This window comes from Lampetra fluviatilis, unplaced genomic scaffold, assembly GCF_964198595.1.
Source record: "Lampetra fluviatilis unplaced genomic scaffold, kcLamFluv1.1 SCAFFOLD_1360, whole genome shotgun sequence".
Lineage (NCBI taxonomy): Eukaryota > Metazoa > Chordata > Hyperoartia > Petromyzontiformes > Petromyzontidae > Lampetra > Lampetra fluviatilis.
The window spans coordinates 1-19393 of record NW_027620606.1 but is presented as its reverse complement, the minus strand read 5'-3'; the positions used below and the strand labels follow the sequence as shown (position 1 = coordinate 19393).

General features: G+C 57.7%; 1 protein-coding gene across 1 annotated transcript; it reads right to left on the bottom strand.

Moving 5' to 3' along the window:
• Nucleotides 1-4: 4 nt before the first annotated feature.
• On the bottom strand, nt 5-17506 carry LOC144954136 (nucleoside diphosphate kinase-like; the record flags this gene model as incomplete). The annotated part of the gene is made up of 4 exons (XM_078884698.1): nt 17385-17506; nt 9249-9369; nt 6895-6996; nt 5-79 (listed from the first exon to the last, which is right to left on the bottom strand). Coding segments are annotated over exons 2-4 (294 nt in total), but the record flags the coding sequence as incomplete, so codon positions are not given.
• Nucleotides 17507-19393: the final 1887 nt, after the last annotated feature.

Below are 19393 nucleotides of genomic sequence, written 5' to 3'. Positions count from 1 at the left end.
TGCCGGGGTTCGAGTCGTCCGGCTTCGTCTCCCCCAGCATCTTCCGTGCAGTCTTCACCGCGTTGGCCCCCTGCCACACCTGGAGCGCACACAGACACAGGTAGAGCTCCCCCAGGTAGCCTCCGGCAGGGCTGTAGGGGCAAGTGCCGCAAGCTAGCGAGGAGCAGCAGCAGTGTCTATGTACTACACACACCACACACAGACACAGGTAAAGCTCCCCCAGGTAGCCTCCGGCAGGGCTGTAGGGGCAAGTGCCGCAAGCTAGCGAGGAGCAGCAGCAGTGTCTATGTACTACACACACCACACACACCGACAAAGCTGCCCCAGGTAGCCTCCAGCAGGGCTGTAGGGGCAAGTGCTGTTAGTAGTAGCAGCACCTATGAAGGCTACTGGCACACAGAGGGGGTGGCTACCAGCACCACGCCGGCGGCCGCCTTTGTCTCTCCCCCAGTGCTAACGATGTTCACTACCACCACCACACTTATTTGAGGCAGTGGACCTAGGGGAGAGACCCCAACATGGCCACCCTCACCTTGACGAAGGGACCCCGTGGGGTGGAGCGACCCCTGCTGGGAATGGAGTGGCACTGCAGTGAGTGGGTGGGCGAGTGGGGGCGAGTGGGTGGGCGAGTGGGTGGGCGAGTGGGTGGGCGAGTGGGTGGGCGAAGTGGGTGGGCGAGTGGGTGGGCGAGTGGGTGGGCGAGTGGGTGGGCGAGTGGGTGGGCGAGTGGGTGGGCGAGTGGGTGGGCGAGTGGGTGGGCGAGTGGGTGGGCGAGTGGGTGGGCGAGTGGGTGGGCGAGTGGGTGGGCGAGTGGGTGGGCGAGTGGGTGGGCGAGTGGGTGGGCGAGTGGGTGGGCGAGTGGGTGGGCGAGTGGGTGGGCGAGTGGGTGGGCGAGTGCGTGGGTGGGCGAGGTGGGTGGGCGAGTGGGTGGGCGAGTGGGTGGGCGAGTGGGTGGGCGAGTGGGGTGGGCGAGTGGGTGGGCGAGTGGTGGGCGAGTGGGTGGGCGAGTGGGTGGCGAGTGGGTGGGCGAGTGGGTGGGCGAGTGGGTGGGCGAGTGGGTGGGCGAGTGGGTGGGCGAGTGGGTGGGCGAGTGGGTGGGCGAGTGGGTGGGCGAGTGGGTGGGCGAGTGGGTGGGCGAGTGGGTGGGCGAGTGGGTGGGCGAGTGGGTGGGCGAGTGGGTGGGCGAGTGGGTGGGCGAGTGGGTGGGCGAGTGGGTGGGCGAGTGGGTGGGCGAGTGGGTGGGCGAGTGGGTGGGCGAGTGGGTGGGCGAGTGGGTGGGGCGAGTGGGTGGGCGAGTGGGTGGGCGAGTGGGTGGGCGAGTGGGTGGGCGAGTGGGTGGGCGAGTGGGTGGGCGAGTGGGTGGGCGAGTGGGTGGGCGAGTGGGTGGGCGAGTGGGTGGGCGAGTGGTGCGTGGGCGAGTGGATGGAATGGGCGAGTGAATGGATGGGCGAGTGAGTGGATGGATGGGCGAGTGAGTGGATGGATGGGCGAGTGAGTGGATGGATGGGCGAGTGAGTGGATGGGCGAGTGAGTGGATGGGCGAGTGAGTGGATGGGCGAGTGAGTGGATGGGCGAGTGAGTGGATGGGCGAGTGAGTGGATGGGCGAGTGAGTGGATGGGCGAGTGAGTGGATGGGCGAGTGAGTGGATGGGCGAGTGAGTGGATGGGCGAGTGAGTGGATGGGCGAGTGAGTGGGTGGGCGAGTGAGTGGGTGGGTGAGTGAGTGGGTGGATGGGTGGGTGAGTGAGTGGATGAGTGGGTGAGTGAGCGAGTGAGTGAGTGGATGGGTGAGTGAGTGGATGGGTGAGTGAGTGGATGGGTGAGTGAGTGGATGGGTGAGTGGGCGAGTGAGTGAGTGGATGGGTGAGTGAGTGGATGGATGGGTGAGTGAGTGGATGGGTGAGTGGGCGAGTGAGTGAGTGGATGGGCGAGTGAGTGGATGGGTGAGTGGGCGAGTGAGTGAGTGGATGGGTGAGTGAGTGGATGGATGGGTGAGTGAGTGGATGGGTGAGTGGGCGAGTGAGTGAGTGGATGGGCGAGTGAGTGGGTGGGCGAGTGAGTGGATGGGTGAGTGGGTGGATGGGCGAGTGAGTGGATGGGCGAGTGAGTGGACGGGCGAGTGAGTGGACGGGCGAGTGAGTGGATGGGCGAGTGAGTGGATGGGCGAGTGAGTGGACGGGCGAGTGAGTGGACGGGCGAGTGAGTGGATGGGCGAGTGAGTGGATGGGCGAGTGAGTGGATGGGCGAGTGAGTGGATGGGCGAGTGAGTGGACGGGCGAGTGAGTGGACGGGCGAGTGAGTGGATGGGCGAGTGAGTGGATGGGCGAGTGAGTGGACGGGCGAGTGAGTGGACGGGCGAGTGAGTGGATGGGCGAGTGAGTGGATGGGCGAGTGAGTGGACGGGCGAGTGAGTGGACGGGCGAGTGAGTGGACGGGCGAGTGAGTGGATGGGCGAGTGAGTGGATGGGCGAGTGAGTGGATGGGCGAGTGAGTGGACGGGCGAGTGAGTGGACGGGCGAGTGAGTGGATGGGCGAGTGAGTGGTATGGGCGAGTGAGTGGACGGGCGAGTGAGTGGACGGGCGAGTGAGTGGACGGGCGAGTGAGTGGATGGGCGAGTGAGTGGATGGGCGAGTGAGTGGACGGGCGAGTGAGTGGACGGGCGAGTGAGTGGACGGGCGAGTGAGTGGACGGGCGAGTGAGTGGACGGGCGAGTGAGTGGATGGGTGAGTGAGTGGACGGGCGAGTGAGTGGATGGGTGAGTGAGTGGATGGGTGAGTGAGTGGACGGGCGAGTGAGTGGACGGGCGAGTGAGTGGATGGGTGAGTGAGTGGATGGGCGAGTGAGTGGATGGATGGGTGAGTGGGTGGGTGAGTGGGCGAGTGAGTGGATGGGCGAGTGAGTGGATGGGCGAGTGAGTGGATGGGCGAGTGAGTGGATGGGCGAGTGAGTGGATGGGCGAGTGAGTGGATGGATGGGTGAGTGGGTGGGTGAGTGGGCGAGTGAGTGGATGGGTGAGTGAGTGGATGGGCGAGTGAGTGGATGGATGGGTGAGTGGGTGGGTGAGTGGGCGAGTGAGTGGATGGGTGAGTGAGTGGATGGGCGAGTGAGTGGATGGGCGAGTGAGTGGATGGGTGAGTGAGTGGGTGGGCGAGTGAGTGGATGGGCGAGTGAGTGGATGGGCGAGTGAGTGGACGGGCGAGTGAGTGGACGGGCGAGTGAGTGGATGGGCGAGTGAGTGGACGGGCGAGTGAGTGGGCGGGCGAGTGAGTGGATGGGCGAGTGAGTGGATGGGCGAGTGAGTGGATGGCGAGTGAGTGGATGGGCGAGTGAGTGGATGGGCGAGTGAGTGGATGGGCGAGTGAGTGGATGGGCGAGTGAGTGGACGGGCGAGTGAGTGGGCGGGCGAGTGAGTGGATGGGCGAGTGAGTGGGCGGGCGAGTGAGTGGACGGGCGAGTGAGTGGACGGGCGAGTGAGTGGGCGGGCGAGTGAGTGGGCGGGCGAGTGAGTGGACGGGCGAGTGAGTGGATGGGTGAGTGAGTGGGCGGGCGAGTGAGTGGACGGGCGAGTGAGTGGATGGGTGAGTGAGTGGGCGGGCGAGTGAGTGGATGGGCGAGTGAGTGGGCGGGCGAGTGAGTGGGCGGGCGAGTGAGTGGATGGGCGAGTGAGTGGGCGGGCGAGTGAGTGGATGGGCGAGTGAGTGGGCGGGCGAGTGAGTGGGCGGGCGAGTGAGTGGATGGGCGAGTGAGTGGGCGGGCGAGTGAGTGGGCGGGCGAGTGAGTGGGCGGGCGAGTGAGTGGGCGGGCGAGTGAGTGGATGGGTGAGTGAGTGGGCGGGCGAGTGAGTGGGCGGCGAGTGAGTGGATGGGTGAGTGAGTGGATGGGTGAGTGAGTGGGCGGGCGAGTGAGTGGGCGGGCGAGTGAGTGGATGGGCGAGTGAGTGGGCGGGCGAGTGAGTGGGCGGGCGAGTGAGTGGATGGGTGAGTGAGTGGGCGGGCGAGTGAGTGGGCGGCGCGAGTGAGTGGATGGGCGAGTGAGTGGGCGGGCGAGTGAGTGGGCGGGCGAGTGAGTGGATGGGCGATGTGAGTGGGCGGGCGAGTGAGTGGGCGGGCGAGTGAGTGGATGGGTGAGTGAGTGGGCGGGCGAGTGAGTGGGCGGGCGAGTGAGTGGACGGGCGAGTGAGTGGATGGGTGAGTGAGTGGATGGGTGAGTGAGTGGGCGGGCGAGTGAGTGGGTGGGCGAGTGAGTGGGTGGGTGAGTGAGTGGGCGGGCGAGTGAGTGGATGGGTGAGTGAGTGGGCGGGCGAGTGAGTGGGCGGGCGAGTGAGTGGATGGGCGAGTGAGTGGGCGGGCGAGTGAGTGGGGCGGGCGAGTGAGTGGATGGGTGAGTGAGTGGATGGGCGAGTGAGTGGGCGGGCGAGTGAGTGGGCGGGCGAGTGAGTGGATGGGTGAGTGAGTGGATGGGCGAGTGAGTGGACGGGCGAGTGAGTGGATGGGTGAGTGAGTGGGCGGGCGAGTGAGTGGATGGGCGAGTGAGTGGATGGGCGAGTGAGTGGGCGGGCGAGTGAGTGGATGGGCGAGTGAGTGGATGGGCGAGTGAGTGGATGGGCGAGTGAGTGGACGGGCGAGTGAGTGGATGGGCGAGTGAGTGGATGGGCGAGTGAGTGGGTGGGCGAGTGAGTGGACGGGCGAGTGAGTGGGCGGGGCGAGTGAGTGGGTGGGCGAGTGAGTGGACGGGCGAGTGAGTGGGCGGGCGAGTGAGTGGGTGGGCGAGTGAGTGGGCGGGCGAGTGAGTGGGTGGGCGAGTGAGTGGGCGGGCGAGTGAGTGGACGGGCGAGTGAGTGGACGGGCGAAGTGAGTGGACGGGCGAGTGAGTGGATGGGCGAGTGAGTGGACGGGCGAGTGAGTGGGTGGGCGAGTGAGTGGGTGGGCGAGTGAGTGGACGGGCGAGTGAGTGGATGGGCGAGTGAGTGGGTGGGCGAGTGAGTGGGCGGGCGAGTGAGTGGACGGGCGAGTGAGTGGACGGGCGAGTGAGTGGACGGGCGAGTGAGTGGACGGGCGAGTGAGTGGGTGGGCGAGTGAGTGGGTGGGCGAGTGAGTGGACGGGCGAGTGAGTGGGTGGGCGAGTGAGTGGGTGGGCGAGTGAGTGGGTGGGCGAGTGAGTGGACGGGCGAGTGAGTGGACGGGCGAGTGAGTGGATGGGCGAGTGAGTGGGTGGGCGAGTGAGTGGGTGGGCGAGTGAGTGGGTGGGCGAGTGAGTGGGTGGGCGAGTGAGTGGATGGGCGAGTGAGTGGACGGGCGAGTGAGTGGACGGGCGAGTGAGTGGGTGGGCGAGTGAGTGGGTGGGCGAGTGAGTGGACGGGCGAGTGAGTGGGTGGGCGAGTGAGTGGGTGGGCGAGTGAGTGGGTGGGCGAGTGAGTGGGCGGGCGAGTGAGTGGACGGGCGAGTGAGTGGATGGGCGAGTGAGTGGGTGGGCGAGTGAGTGGGTGGGCGAGTGAGTGGGTGGGCGAGTGAGTGGGTGGGCGAGTGAGTGGATGGGCGAGTGAGTGGATGGGCGAGTGAGTGGACGGGCGAGTGAGTGGACGGGCGAGTGAGTGGATGGGCGAGTGAGTGGATGGGCGAGTGAGTGGATGGGCGAGTGAGTGGATGGGTGAGTGAGTGGATGGGTGAGTGAGTGGATGAGTGGGTGAGTGAGTGGGCGAGTGAGTGGATGGATGGGTGAGTGGATGGGTGAGTGGGCGAGTGAGTGAGTGGATGGGTGAGTGAGTGGATGGGCGAGTGAGTGGATGGGCGAGTGAGTGGATGGGTGAGTGAGTGGATGGGCGAGTGAGTGAGTGGATGAGTGGGTGAGTGAGTGGGTGGGTGAGTGGGCGAGTGAGTGAGTGGATGGGTGAGTGAGTGGATGGATGGGTGAGTGAGCGAGCGAGTGAGTGGATGGGTGAGTGAGTGGATGGGCGAGTGAGTGGATGGATGGGTGAGTGGATGGGTGAGTGGGCGAGTGAGTGAGTGGATGGGTGAGTGAGTGGATGGATGGGTGAGCGAGTGGATGGGTGAGTGGGCGAAGTGAGTGAGTGGATGGGTGAGTGAGTGGATGGGCGAGTGAGTGGATGGGCGAGTGAGTGGATGGATGGGTGAATGAGTGGGTGGGTGAGTGGGCGAGTGAGTGAGTGGATGGGCGAGTGAGTGGATGGGCGAGTGAGTGGATGGGCGAGTGAGTGGATGGATGGGTGAGTGAGTGGATGGGTGAGTGAGTGGATGGGCGAGTGAGTGGATGGACGAGTGAGTGGATGGACGAGTGAGTGGATGGACGAGTGAGTGGATGGACGAGTGAGTGGATGGGCGAGTGAGTTGGTAGGTGGGCGAGTGGGTGGATGAGTGGGTGGGTGAGTGGGCGAGTGAGTGAGTGGATGGGTGAGTGAGTGAGTGGATGGGCGAGTGAGTGGATGGGTGAGTGAGTGGATGGGTGAGTGAGTGGATGGGTGAGTGAGTGAGTGGATGGGTGAGTGGGTGAGTGGATGGATGAGTGGATGGATGAGTGGATGGACGAGTGGGTGAGTGAGTGGATGGATGAGTGGTTGAGTGAGTGGATGGGTGAGTGAGTGGATGGATGAGTGGGTAAGCGGGTGAGCGAGTGAGCGAGCGGGTGAGTGGGTGAGTGAGTGGATGGGCGAGTGAGTGGGCGAGTGAGTGAGCGAAGTGGGTGGATGGATGAGTGGGTGAGTGGGTGAGTGAGCCGGTGAGCATGCGGGTGAGTGGGTGAGTGAGTGAGTGGATGGGCGAGTGAGTGAGTGGATGGGCGAGTGAGTGAGTGGGCAAGTGAGTGAATGGGTGGATGAGTGAATGGGTGGATGAGTGGGTGGATGGATGAGCGGGTGAGCGTGCGGGCGAGCGACTCACCATGGCCACGACAGGCCCAGAGTGCATGTATTCCACAAGGCCCGGGTAGAAGGGGCGGTCCTTCAGGTCAATGTAGTGCTGCTGAAGCAGCTCACGTGACGCCTGTCAACAACAACAACCATCAACAACAACAGACACCACCACCAACCACCGCCACCACCAGGGGATCGATCCCAGACCCTGACGATGCCTGCCGCTGCTGTATATGTGGAGTCTGTGTGTGTCTCTCTCCCAGTGGATAAGTTGACTACCTCGCCTGGTCTACAGGAGGTCGTGGGTTCGATCCCAGACCCTGGGAGATGTTGACTACCTCGCCTGGTCTACAGGAGGTCGTGGGTTCAATCTCGGACCCTGATGAGATGTTGACTACCTCGCCTGGTATACAGGAGGTCTTCGTGGGTTCGATCCCGTGACACTGACGAAACCTGCTGCTGTATATGTGGTGGAGTCTGTGTGTGTGTGTCTCTATCCCAGTGTAGATTTTTGACTACCTTGTGTGGTCTACAAGTGGTCTCATAGATCTGTGGGTCTCTGTAAGTGTGGATGAGTGAGTCTCTGAGCGAGTGAGTCTCTGAGTGAGTCTGAGTGAGTCTCTGAGCGAGCGAGTCTGAGCAAGCGAGCGAGTCTGTGAGCGAGCAAGTCTCTGAGTGAGCGAGTCTCCGAGTGAGTGAGCGAGTCTCCGAGTGAGTGAGCGAGTCTCCGAGTGAGTGAGCGAGTCTCCGAGTGAGTGAGCGAGTCTCCGAGTGAGTGAGTCTCCGAGTGAGTGAGTCTCCGAGTGAGTGAGTCTCCGAGTGAGTGAGTCTCCGAGTGAGTGAGTCTCCGAGTGAGTGAGTCTCCGAGTGAGTGAGTCTCCGAGTGAGTGAGTCTCCGAGTGAGTGAGTCTCCGAGTGAGTGAGTCTCCGAGTGAGTGAGTCTGTGAGCGAGCGAGTCTCTGAGTGAGCGAGTCTCTGAGTGAGCGAGTCTCCGAGTGAGCGAGTCTCCGAGTGAGTGAGTCTCCGAGTGAGTGAGTCTCCGAGTGAGTGAGTGAGTCTGTGAGCGAGCGAGTCTGAGTGAGCGAGTCTCTGAGTGAGCGAGTCTCTGAGTGAGCCTCTGAGCGAGCGAGTCTGAGCAAGCGAGCGAGTCTCTGAGTGAGCGAGTCTCCGAGTGAGTGAGTGAGTCTCCGAGTGAGTGAGTCTCCGAGTGAGTGAGTCTCCGAGTGAGTGAGTCTCCGAGTGAGTGAGTCTCCGAGTGAGTGAGTCTCCGAGTGAGTGAGTCTGTGAGCGAGCGAGTCTCTGAGTGAGCGAGTCTCTGAGTGAGCGAGTCTCCGAGTGAGTGAGTCTCCGAGTGAGTGAGTCTCCGAGTGAGTGAGTCTGTGAGCGAGCGAGTCTGAGTGAGCGAGTCTCTGAGTGAGCGAGTCTCTGAGTGAGTCTCTGAGCGAGCGAGTCTGAGCAAGCGAGCGAGTCTCTGAGTGAGCGAGTCTCCGAGTGAGTGAGTCTCCGAGTGAGTGAGTCTCCGAGTGAGTGAGTCTGTGAGCGAGCGAGTCTGTGAGCGAGCGAGTCTGTGAGCGAGCGAGTCTCCGAGCGAGCGAGCCTCCGAGCGAGCGAGTCTCCGAGTGAGTGAGTCTCCGAGTGAGTGAGTCTGTGAGCGAGCGAGTCTGAGTGAGCGAGTCTCTGAGTGAGCGAGTCTCTGAGTGAGTCTCTGAGCGAGCGAGTCTGAGCAAGCGAGCGAGTCTGTGAGCGAGCGAGTCTGTGAGTGAGTGAGTCTCCGAGTGAGTGAGTCTCCGAGTGAGTGAGTCTGTGAGCGAGCGAGTCCCCGAGCGAGCGAGCCCCCGAGCGAGCGAGCCCCCGAGCGAGCGAGCCTCCGAGCGAGCGAGCCTCCGAGCGAGCGAGCCTCCGAGCGAGCGAGCCTCCGAGCGAGTCTCCGAGCGAGCGAGCCTCCGAGCGAGCGAGCCTCCGAGCGAGCGAGCCTCCGAGCGAGCGAGCCTCCGAGCGAGCGAGCCTCCGAGCGAGCGAGCCTCCGAGCGAGCGAGCCTCCGAGCGAGCGAGCCTCCGAGCGAGTCTCTGAGTGAGTCTCCGAGCGAGCGAGTCTCTGAGTGAGTCTCTGAGCGAGTGAGCGAGTCTCTGAGCGAGTCTCTGAGCGAGTCTCTGAGCGAGTCTCTGAGTGAGTCTCTGAGTGAGTCTCTGAGTGAGTCTCTGAGTGAGTCTCTGAGCGAGCGAGTCTCTGAGCGAGCGAGTCTCTGAGCGAGCGAGTCTCTGAGCGAGTCTCTGAGTGAGCGAGTCTCTGAGCGAGTGAGCGAGTCTGAGTGAGCGAGTCTCTGAGTGAGTGAGTCTGAGCGAGCGAGCGAGTCTGTGAGCGAGCGAGCGAGAGAGCCTCACGTGGATCATCTTGAGTGCCACGAGGTGGAAGCCCTTCTTCTCGAAGCGCCCAACAATCTCGCCCACCAGTCCCCTCTGGACTCCATCGGGTTTCACCGCCAAGAAAGTTCGCTCCATCTCTCTACAGCGTCACACAGCACACACAGCGTCACACACACAGCGTCACACACACAGCGTCACACACACAGCGTCACACACACAGCGTCATACCCACTGCCGACATCACAACACGGTGAGACGACACAGAGTCACACCGACATCACAACACAATGGGACTACACACACACACAGCGTCACACACACTGCTGACATCACAACACAACGGGACTACACACACACACAGCGTCACACACACTGCTGACATCACAACACAACGGGACTACACACACACACAGCGTCACACACACTGCAGACATCACAACACAACGGGACTACACACACACAGCGTCACACCGACATCACAACACAATGGGACTACACACACAGCGTCACACACACTGCTGACATCACAACACAACGGGACTACACACACAGCGTCACACACACTGCTGACATCACAACACAATGGGACTACACACACAGCGTCACACACACTGCTGACATCACAACACAATGGGACTACACACACACAGCGTCACACACACTGCTGACATCACAACACAACGGGACTACACACACAGCGTCACACACACTGCTGACATCACAACACAATGTGACTACACACACAGCGTCACACCGACATCACAATGGGACTATACACACACACAGCGTCACACACACTGCTGACATCACAACACAATGGGACTACACACACACAGCGTCACACACACTGCTGACATCACAACACAATGGGACTACACACACAGCGTCACACACACTGCTGACATCACAACACAATGGGACTACACACACAGCGTCACACACACTGCTGACATCACAACACAATGTGACTACACACACAGCGTCACACCGACATCACAATGGGACTATACACACACACAGCGTCACACACACTGCTGACATCACAACACAATGTGACTACACACACAGCGTCACACCGACATCACAATGGGACTATACACACACACAGCGTCACACACACTGCTGACATCACAACACAATGTGACTACACACACAGCGTCACACCGACATCACAATGGGACTATACACACACACAGCGTCACACACACACTGCTGACATCACAACACAATGTGACTACACACACAGCGTCACACCGACATCACAATGGGGACTATACACACACACAGCGTCACACACACTGCTGACATCACAACACAATGTGACTACACACACAGCGTCACACCGACATCACAATGGGACTATACACACACACAGCGTCACACACACTGCTGACATCACAACACAATGTGACTACACACACAGCGTCACACCGACATCACAATGGGACTATACACACACACAGCGTCACACACACTGCTGACATCACAACACAATGTGACTACACACACAGCGTCACACCGACATCACAATGGGACTATACACACACACAGCGTCACACACACTGCTGACATCACAACACAATGTGACTACACACACAGCGTCACACCGACATCACAATGGGACTATACACAACACACAGCGTCACACACACTGCTGACATCACAACACAATGTGACTACACACACAGCGTCACACCGACATCACAATGGGACTATACACACACACAGCGTCACACACACTGCTGACATCACAACACAATGTGACTACACACACAGCGTCACACCGACATCACAATGGGACTATACACACACACAGCGTCAACACACACTGCTGACATCACAACACAATGTGACTACACACACAGCGTCACACCGACATCACAATGGGACTATACACACACACACAGCGTCACACACACTGCTGACATCACAACACAATGTGACTACACACACAGCGTCACACCGACATCACAATGGGACTATACACACACACAGCGTCACACACACTGCTGACATCACAACACAATGTGACTACACACACAGCGTCACACCGACATCACAATGGGACTATACACACACACAGCGTCACACACACTGCTGACATCACAACACAATGTGACTACACACACAGCGTCACACCGACATCACAATGGGACTATACACACACACAGCGTCACACACACTGCTGACATCACAACACAATGTGACTACACACACAGCGTCACACCAACATCACAATGGGACTATACACACACACAGCGTCACACACACTGCTGACATCACAACACAATGTGACTACACACACAGCGTCACACCGACATCACAATGGGACTATACACACACACAGCGTCACACACACTGCTGACATCACAACACAATGTGACTACACACACAGCGTCACACCGACATCACAATGGGACTATACACACACACAGCGTCACACACACTGCTGACATCACAACACAATGTGACTACACACACAGCGTCACACCGACATCACAATGGGACTATACACACACACAGCGTCACACACACTGCTGACATCACAACACAATGTGACTACACACACAGCGTCACACCGACATCACAATGGGACTATACACACACACAGCGTCACACACACTGCTGACATCACAACACAATGTGACTACACACACAGCGTCACACCGACATCACAATGGGACTATACACACACACAGCGTCACACACACTGCTGACATCACAACACAATGTGACTACACACACAGCGTCACACCGACATCACAATGGGACTATACACACACACAGCGTCACACACACTGCTGACATCACAACACAATGTGACTACACACACAGCGTCACACCGACATCACAATGGGACTATACACACACACAGCGTCACACACACTGCTGACATCACAACACAATGTGACTACACACACAGCGTCACACCGACATCACAATGGGACTATACACACACACAGCGTCACACACACTGCTGACATCACAACGTGACTACACACACAGCGTCACACCGACATCACAATGGGACTATACACACACACAGCGTCACACACACTGCTGACATCACAACACAATGTGACTACACACACAGCGTCACACCGACATCACAATGGGACTATACACACACACAGCGTCACACACACTGCTGACATCACAACACAATGTGACTACACACACAGCGTCACACCGACATCACAATGGGACTATACACACACACAGCGTCACACACACTGCTGACATCACAACACAATGTGACTACACACACAGCGTCACACCGACATCACAATGGGACTATACACACACACAGCGTCACACACACTGCTGACATCACAACACAATGTGACTACACACACAGCGTCACACCGACATCACAATGGGACTATACACACACACAGCGTCACACACACTGCTGACATCACAACACAATGTGACTACACACACAGCGTCACACCGACATCACAATGGGACTATACACACACACAGCGTCACACACACTGCTGACATCACAACACAATGGGACTACACACACAGCGTCACACCGACATCACAATGGGACTATACACACACACAGCGTCACACACACTGCTGACATCACAACACAATGTGACTACACACACAGCGTCACACCGACATCACAATGGGACTATACACACACACAGCGTCACACACACTGCTGACATCACAACACAATGGGACTACACACACACACAGCGTCACACACACTGCTGACATCACAACACAATGGGACTACACACACACACAGCTGACATCACAATGGAACTATACACACACACGATGCAATAATGTAACTGAAGTGTTATGCTACAGAACCCACCCACACGGCCACCGTGAACCCACCCACCATTAGCCCGCCCACCCACGCATTAGCCCCACCAACCACAATTAGCCCACCCACCCACACGGCCACCGTGCACCCCACCCACCATTAGCCCGCCCACCCACCCACCATTAGCCCACCCACCCTTAACCCACCCACCCACCATTAGCCCACCCCACCCACCATTAGCCCACCCACCCACCATTAGCCCACCCACCCACCATTAGCCCACCCACCCACCATTAGCCCACCCACCCACCATTAGCCCACCCACCCACCATTAGCCACCCACCCACCATTAGCCCACCCACCCACCATTAGCCCACCCACCCACCATTACCCCACCCACCCCACCATTAACCCACCCACCCACCCACCATTACCCCACCCACCCACCCACCATTAGCCCACCCACCCACCCACCATTAGCCCACCCACCCACCATTAGCCCACCCACCCACCATTAGCCCACCCACCCACCATTAGCCCACCCACCCACCATAGCCCACCCCATTCCACCCCCCATTACCCACCCACCCACCATTAGCCCCACCCACCCACCATTAGCCCACCCACCCACCATTAGCCCACCCACCCACCATTAGCCCACCCACCCACCATTAGCCCACCCACCCACCATTAGCCCACCCACCCACCATTACCCCACCCACCCACCATTACCCCACCCACCCACCATTAGACCCACCCACCCACCATTAGCCCACCCACCCACCATTAGCCCACCCACCCACCATTAGCCCACCCACCCACCATTAGCCCACCCACCCACCATTAGCCCACCCACCCACCATTAGCCCACCCACCCACCATTAGCCCACCCACCCACCATTAGCCACCCACCCACCATTAGCCCACCCACCCACCATTAGCCCACCCACCCACCATTACCCCACCCACCCACCATTAACCCACCCACCCACACGGCCACCGTGCACCCACCCACAGTCAGAACGAAGAGTTAAATGTGGATTGGGGGGCGAGTGGAGCCGAGAGCTCGTCAGCGAGAAGGTTCCTAAGCCAATTAGCGGAGCGTTCGGACGGAAGGTCACGGATTACCACCACCGCCACCACCGCCACACGAAAGGTCACGGATAATAAATAGAATGACAACCACCACAACCACCAACACCACCACCACGGCACGAAAGGTCACGGATAATAAATAGAATGACAACCACCACAACCACCACAACCACCAACACCACCACGGCACGAAAGGTCACGGATAATAAATAGAATGACAACCACCACAACCACCAGCACCACCAACACCACCACACGAAAGGTCACGGATAATAAATAGAATGACAACCACCACAACCACCAACACCACCACCACGGCACGAAAGGTCACGGATAATAAATAGAACGACAACCACCACAACCACCAACACCACCACCAACACGGCACGAAAGGTCACGGATAATAAATAGAATGACAACCACCACAACCACCAACACCACCAACACGGCACGAAAGGTCACGGATAATAAAATAGAATGACAACCACCACAACCACCAACACCACCAACACGGCACGAAAGGTCACGGATAATAAATAGAATGACAACCACCACAACCACCAACACCACCAACACGGCACGAAAGGTCACGGATAATAAATAGAATGACAACCACCACAACCACCACAACCACCAACACGGCACGAAAGGTCACGGATAATAAATAGAACGACAACCACCACAACCACCAACACCACCACGGCACGAAAGGTCACGGATAATAAATAGAACGACAACCACCACAACCACCAACACCACCACCACGGCACGAAAGGTCACGGATAAATCACCGCCCCGACCATCCATTACCACACCACACCCATTACCACCACTACAACACTACCACCACTACCACAACCACTACCACACCACAACCACCACACCACTACCACCACTACCATTACCACACCACACCCATCACCACTACCCCACTACCACTACTACACCACTACCATTACCACTACCACCACAACACCACTACCACCACAACGCCACTACCACCACCACCACAACCACTACCACCCACTGACCACACCACTACCACACCACTACCACACCACTACCAACCACACCACTACCACTACCACCCACCACTACTACACCACTACTACACCACCACCACCACCACACCACCAACAACCACCACCACCACTACACCATTACCACACCACCACCACTACACCACTACCACCACCACCTACACCACTACCACACCACTACCACACCACTACCACACCACTACCACACCACTACCATACCACACCTACCACTACCACACACTACTACACCACTACCATTACCACACCACCACCACTACTACACCACTACTACTACACCACTACCATTACCACACCACCACGCACTACTACATCATTACCACACCACTGCCATTACCACACCACCACTACACCACTACTACTACTACACCACTACTACACCACTACTACTACTACACCACTACCATTACCACACCACCACTACTACTACTACACCACTACCATTACCACACCACCACTACTACTACACCACTACCATTACCACACCACCACTACTACTACTACTACACCACTACCATTACCACACCACCACCACCACTACTACCACACCACTACCATTACCACACCACCACCACCACTACTACCACACCACTACCATTACCACACCACCACTACTACTACACACTACCACTACCACCACTACCATTACCACACCACCACTACTACTACTACTACACCATTACCACACCACTACCATTACCACACCACCACCACTCCTACACCACTACCATTACCACACCACCACAACCATTACCACACCACAACCATGACAGTGTGTGTGTCAGTGTGTGTGTGTGTCAGTGTGTGTGTGTGTGTGTCAGTGTGTGTCGGTGTGTGTGTCAGTGTGTGTCAGTGTGTGTGTCGGTGTGTGTGTCAGTGTGTGTGTCAGTGTGTGTGTCAGTGTGTGTGTCAGTGTGTGTGTCAGTGTGTGTGTCGGTGTGTGTGTCGGTGTGTGTGTCGGTGTGTGTGTCAGTGTGTGTGTCAGTGTGTGTGTCAGTGTGTGTGTCAGTGTGTGTGTGTCAGTGTGTGTGTGTCAGTGTGTGTGTGTCAGTGTGTGTGTGTCAGTGTGTGTGTGTCAGTGTGTGTGTGTCAGTGTGTGTGTGTCAGTGTGTGTGTGTCAGTGTGTGTGTGTCACTGTGTGTGTGTGTGTCACTGTGTGTGTGTGTGTCACTGTGTGTGGTGTCACTGTGTGTGTGTCACTGTGTGTGTGTCACTGTGTGTGTGTCACTGTGTGTGTGTCACTGTGTGTGTGTCACTGTGTGTGTGTGTCACTGTGTGTGTGTGTGTGTCAGTGTGTGCAGACACTCGCACACAATCATCAGCATCACACTGCAACAAAAATAGTGACAGTGACAGACACACAGTGACAGTGACACACACAGTGACAGTGTGACAGACACACACAGTGACACACACAGTGACAGTGTGACAGACACACACAGTGACACACACAGTGACACAGTGTGACAGACACACACAGTGACACACACAGTGACAGACACACAATGATAGTGACAGACACACACACCAATCCACCCACCTCACCAGGACCGCTCACCACACCCCACCAGGACACACCAAAAAGCAACTTACGGACTACACAAACAAACAAATAACACGAACAACAACTACACAAACTTACTAAACATTAAAATTATTTGTTTTAAGGTAAATAGATTTTCAATGGAAAAGTAAACCTTCTAAAATTTATCCCGACAGTTGCTAGCGTAACATTTCATAGGAACGTTCGAACAATTAAATTTTTATTAAAAAAAAAGAATAAAAAATTAAAACATTAAAAGTTTTTAACTTTACAACTTTATCGGTTTAAAAAAAAACAAGAGGCCCTGCAATTTAATTTCCCACCGCGGATACGCCACTAGCTCCGCCCACAACTGACCGGCCCCCACCGCGCCAGCCAATCACCGCCGGCCCGGCGCGCCACGTGGCACGAGGGCGCGGCCAATGGGGTTCGAGCGCCGACTATGCGGACTACGAAATACAAACTCCTCCCTCCACCCACCCAGCCACCATGTTAAAAAAAACATCGCTGACGCTCAAATGAAATCTTTTTTTTTAAACGTTTTACAAAATTTACGTTAATTCTCACCCCGTCATTTAACTCGGCCAACGCACGAGATTCGTGCGCGATATTTTTTAGATTTTTGTCTCGTCGTAAAATCTTTTTTTTGTTTGTTGCGTTCAGCTTACCTAAATGCAACGACAACGGCGACAAAAAAGAAGTCCGGGCGCGGAGTGACACGCGGCAGAGGGGAGGCGGAAGCGAAGGGGCCAACGGACGTCGCGCGCGCGCAGAGGAAGCCGCGTCACCCGCTACCCCGCGGTATTTATACTCGAGGTGGACTGTACCAACTGTGGTGACGGCTGTGTAGGGTGGGGGGGGGGGGAAAGTGGGTCTAACCATTCACGTTAAAGCGGGTGCGGGTTAAATTAACGCCGATTATTTTAATTAAATTAAATAGCTGAGTGGCAGTCACGCCAACAACGTCAACAATGAGAAAATTACAATGCGATTATAAATGAGTTTTTTTTGTTTAAATAATGTGCTGTTGTGACGTCATGGCCACACACCCCTAACCTAACCCCCCCCGTGGGGGAGGGGTAGTTGGTAGAGTCCGCGGGCGATGACGGTTGCCGGGCTGTACCAACAACGCTGATGTCATAGGGGGGGGGTGTGTGGGGGGCGGGGCGTTGCATCTCATGAATATTCATTAGATGGGTGGGGGGTGGGAGGAATGGGGAGGGTGGGGTGGGGCTGGGTGGGGCTGGGTGGGGAGGGTGGGGAGGGGCTGGGTAGGGAGGGTGGGGTGGGGCTGGGTGGGGCTGGGTGGGGAGGGTGGGGAGGGTGGGGCTGGGTGGGGGGTGAGAAGGGTGGGGAGGGTGGGGGTGGGGCTGGGTGGGGAGGGTGGGGAGGGGCTGGGTGGGGAGGGTGGGGGTGGGGCTGGGTGGGGAGGGGCTGGGTGGGGAGGGGCTGGGTGGGGAGGGTGGGGCTGGGTGGGGGGTCGGAGGGGTGGGGAGGGTGGGGTGGGGCTAGGTGGGGAGGGTGGGGAGGGGCTGGGTGGGGAGGGTGGGGTGGGGCTGGGTGGGAGGGGCTGGGTGGGGAGGGTGGGGCTGGGTGGGGGGTGGGGAGGGTGGGGTGGGGCTGGGTGGGGAGGGGCTGGGTGGGGAGGGTGGGGTGGGGCTGGGTGGTGTGGGGAGGGGCTGGGTGGGGAGGGTGGGGAGGGGCTGGGTGGGGAGGGGCTGGGTGGGGAGGTGGGGGGGTGGGAGGGGTGGGGAGGGTGGGGTGGGGCTGGGTGGGGTGGGGAGGGGTGGGGAGGGGCTGGGTGGGGAGGGGGCTGGGTGGGGCTGGGTGGGGGAGGTGGGGGGTGGGAGGGGGTGGGGGAGGGTGGGGTGGGGCTGGGTGGGGTGGGGCTGGGTGGGGAGGGTGGGGTGGGGCTGGGTGGTGTGGGGCTGGGTGGGGAGGGCTGGGTGGGGAGGGGTGGGGTGGGGCTGGGTGGGTGTGGGGCTGGGTGGGGAGGGGCTGGGTGGGGCTGGGTGGGGTGGGGAGGGTAGGGAGGGGCTGGGGTGGGAAGGGGCTGGGTGGGGCTGGGTGGTGTGGGGCTGGGTGGGGAGGGGCTGGTCACCCCGTGGTGCCCTTATTAAACTCAACGTTTAATCTACTCACTCTACAAACATTTTAATAATTAAATAAAACATTTCTTATTTTATTTCTATTAGCATTATTAATTTTACTTTTTTACCTACGTGACTTTTTTATTTTACTTTTTTACCTACGTGACTTTACCGAAAAAACCTAAGAGTATAGCGGGGAAACTTAGTAGTAACGCCGGTCCCGCCTATGGTAGTGCGCATTGGTGTCTCCTGTGGTCCCAAAGACAAAATATTAATTTAAAAAAAATATATTTTATTTCTATAATTATTACATTTATTTTTTACTTTTTAGCTACGTGACTTTACCGAAAGACAAAAATATTTATAAAAAAAAATATTATTTTATTTCTATAATTATTATATTTATTTTTAACTTTTTTAGCTACGTGACTTTACCGAAAAAACCTAAAAGTATAGCGGTGAAACTTAGTAGTACCGCGCCGGTCCCGCCTATGGTAGTGCGCATTGGTGTCTCCTGTGGTCCCAAAGACAAAATATTAATTAAATTTTTTTAATTTTATTTCTATAATTATTACATTTATTTTTTA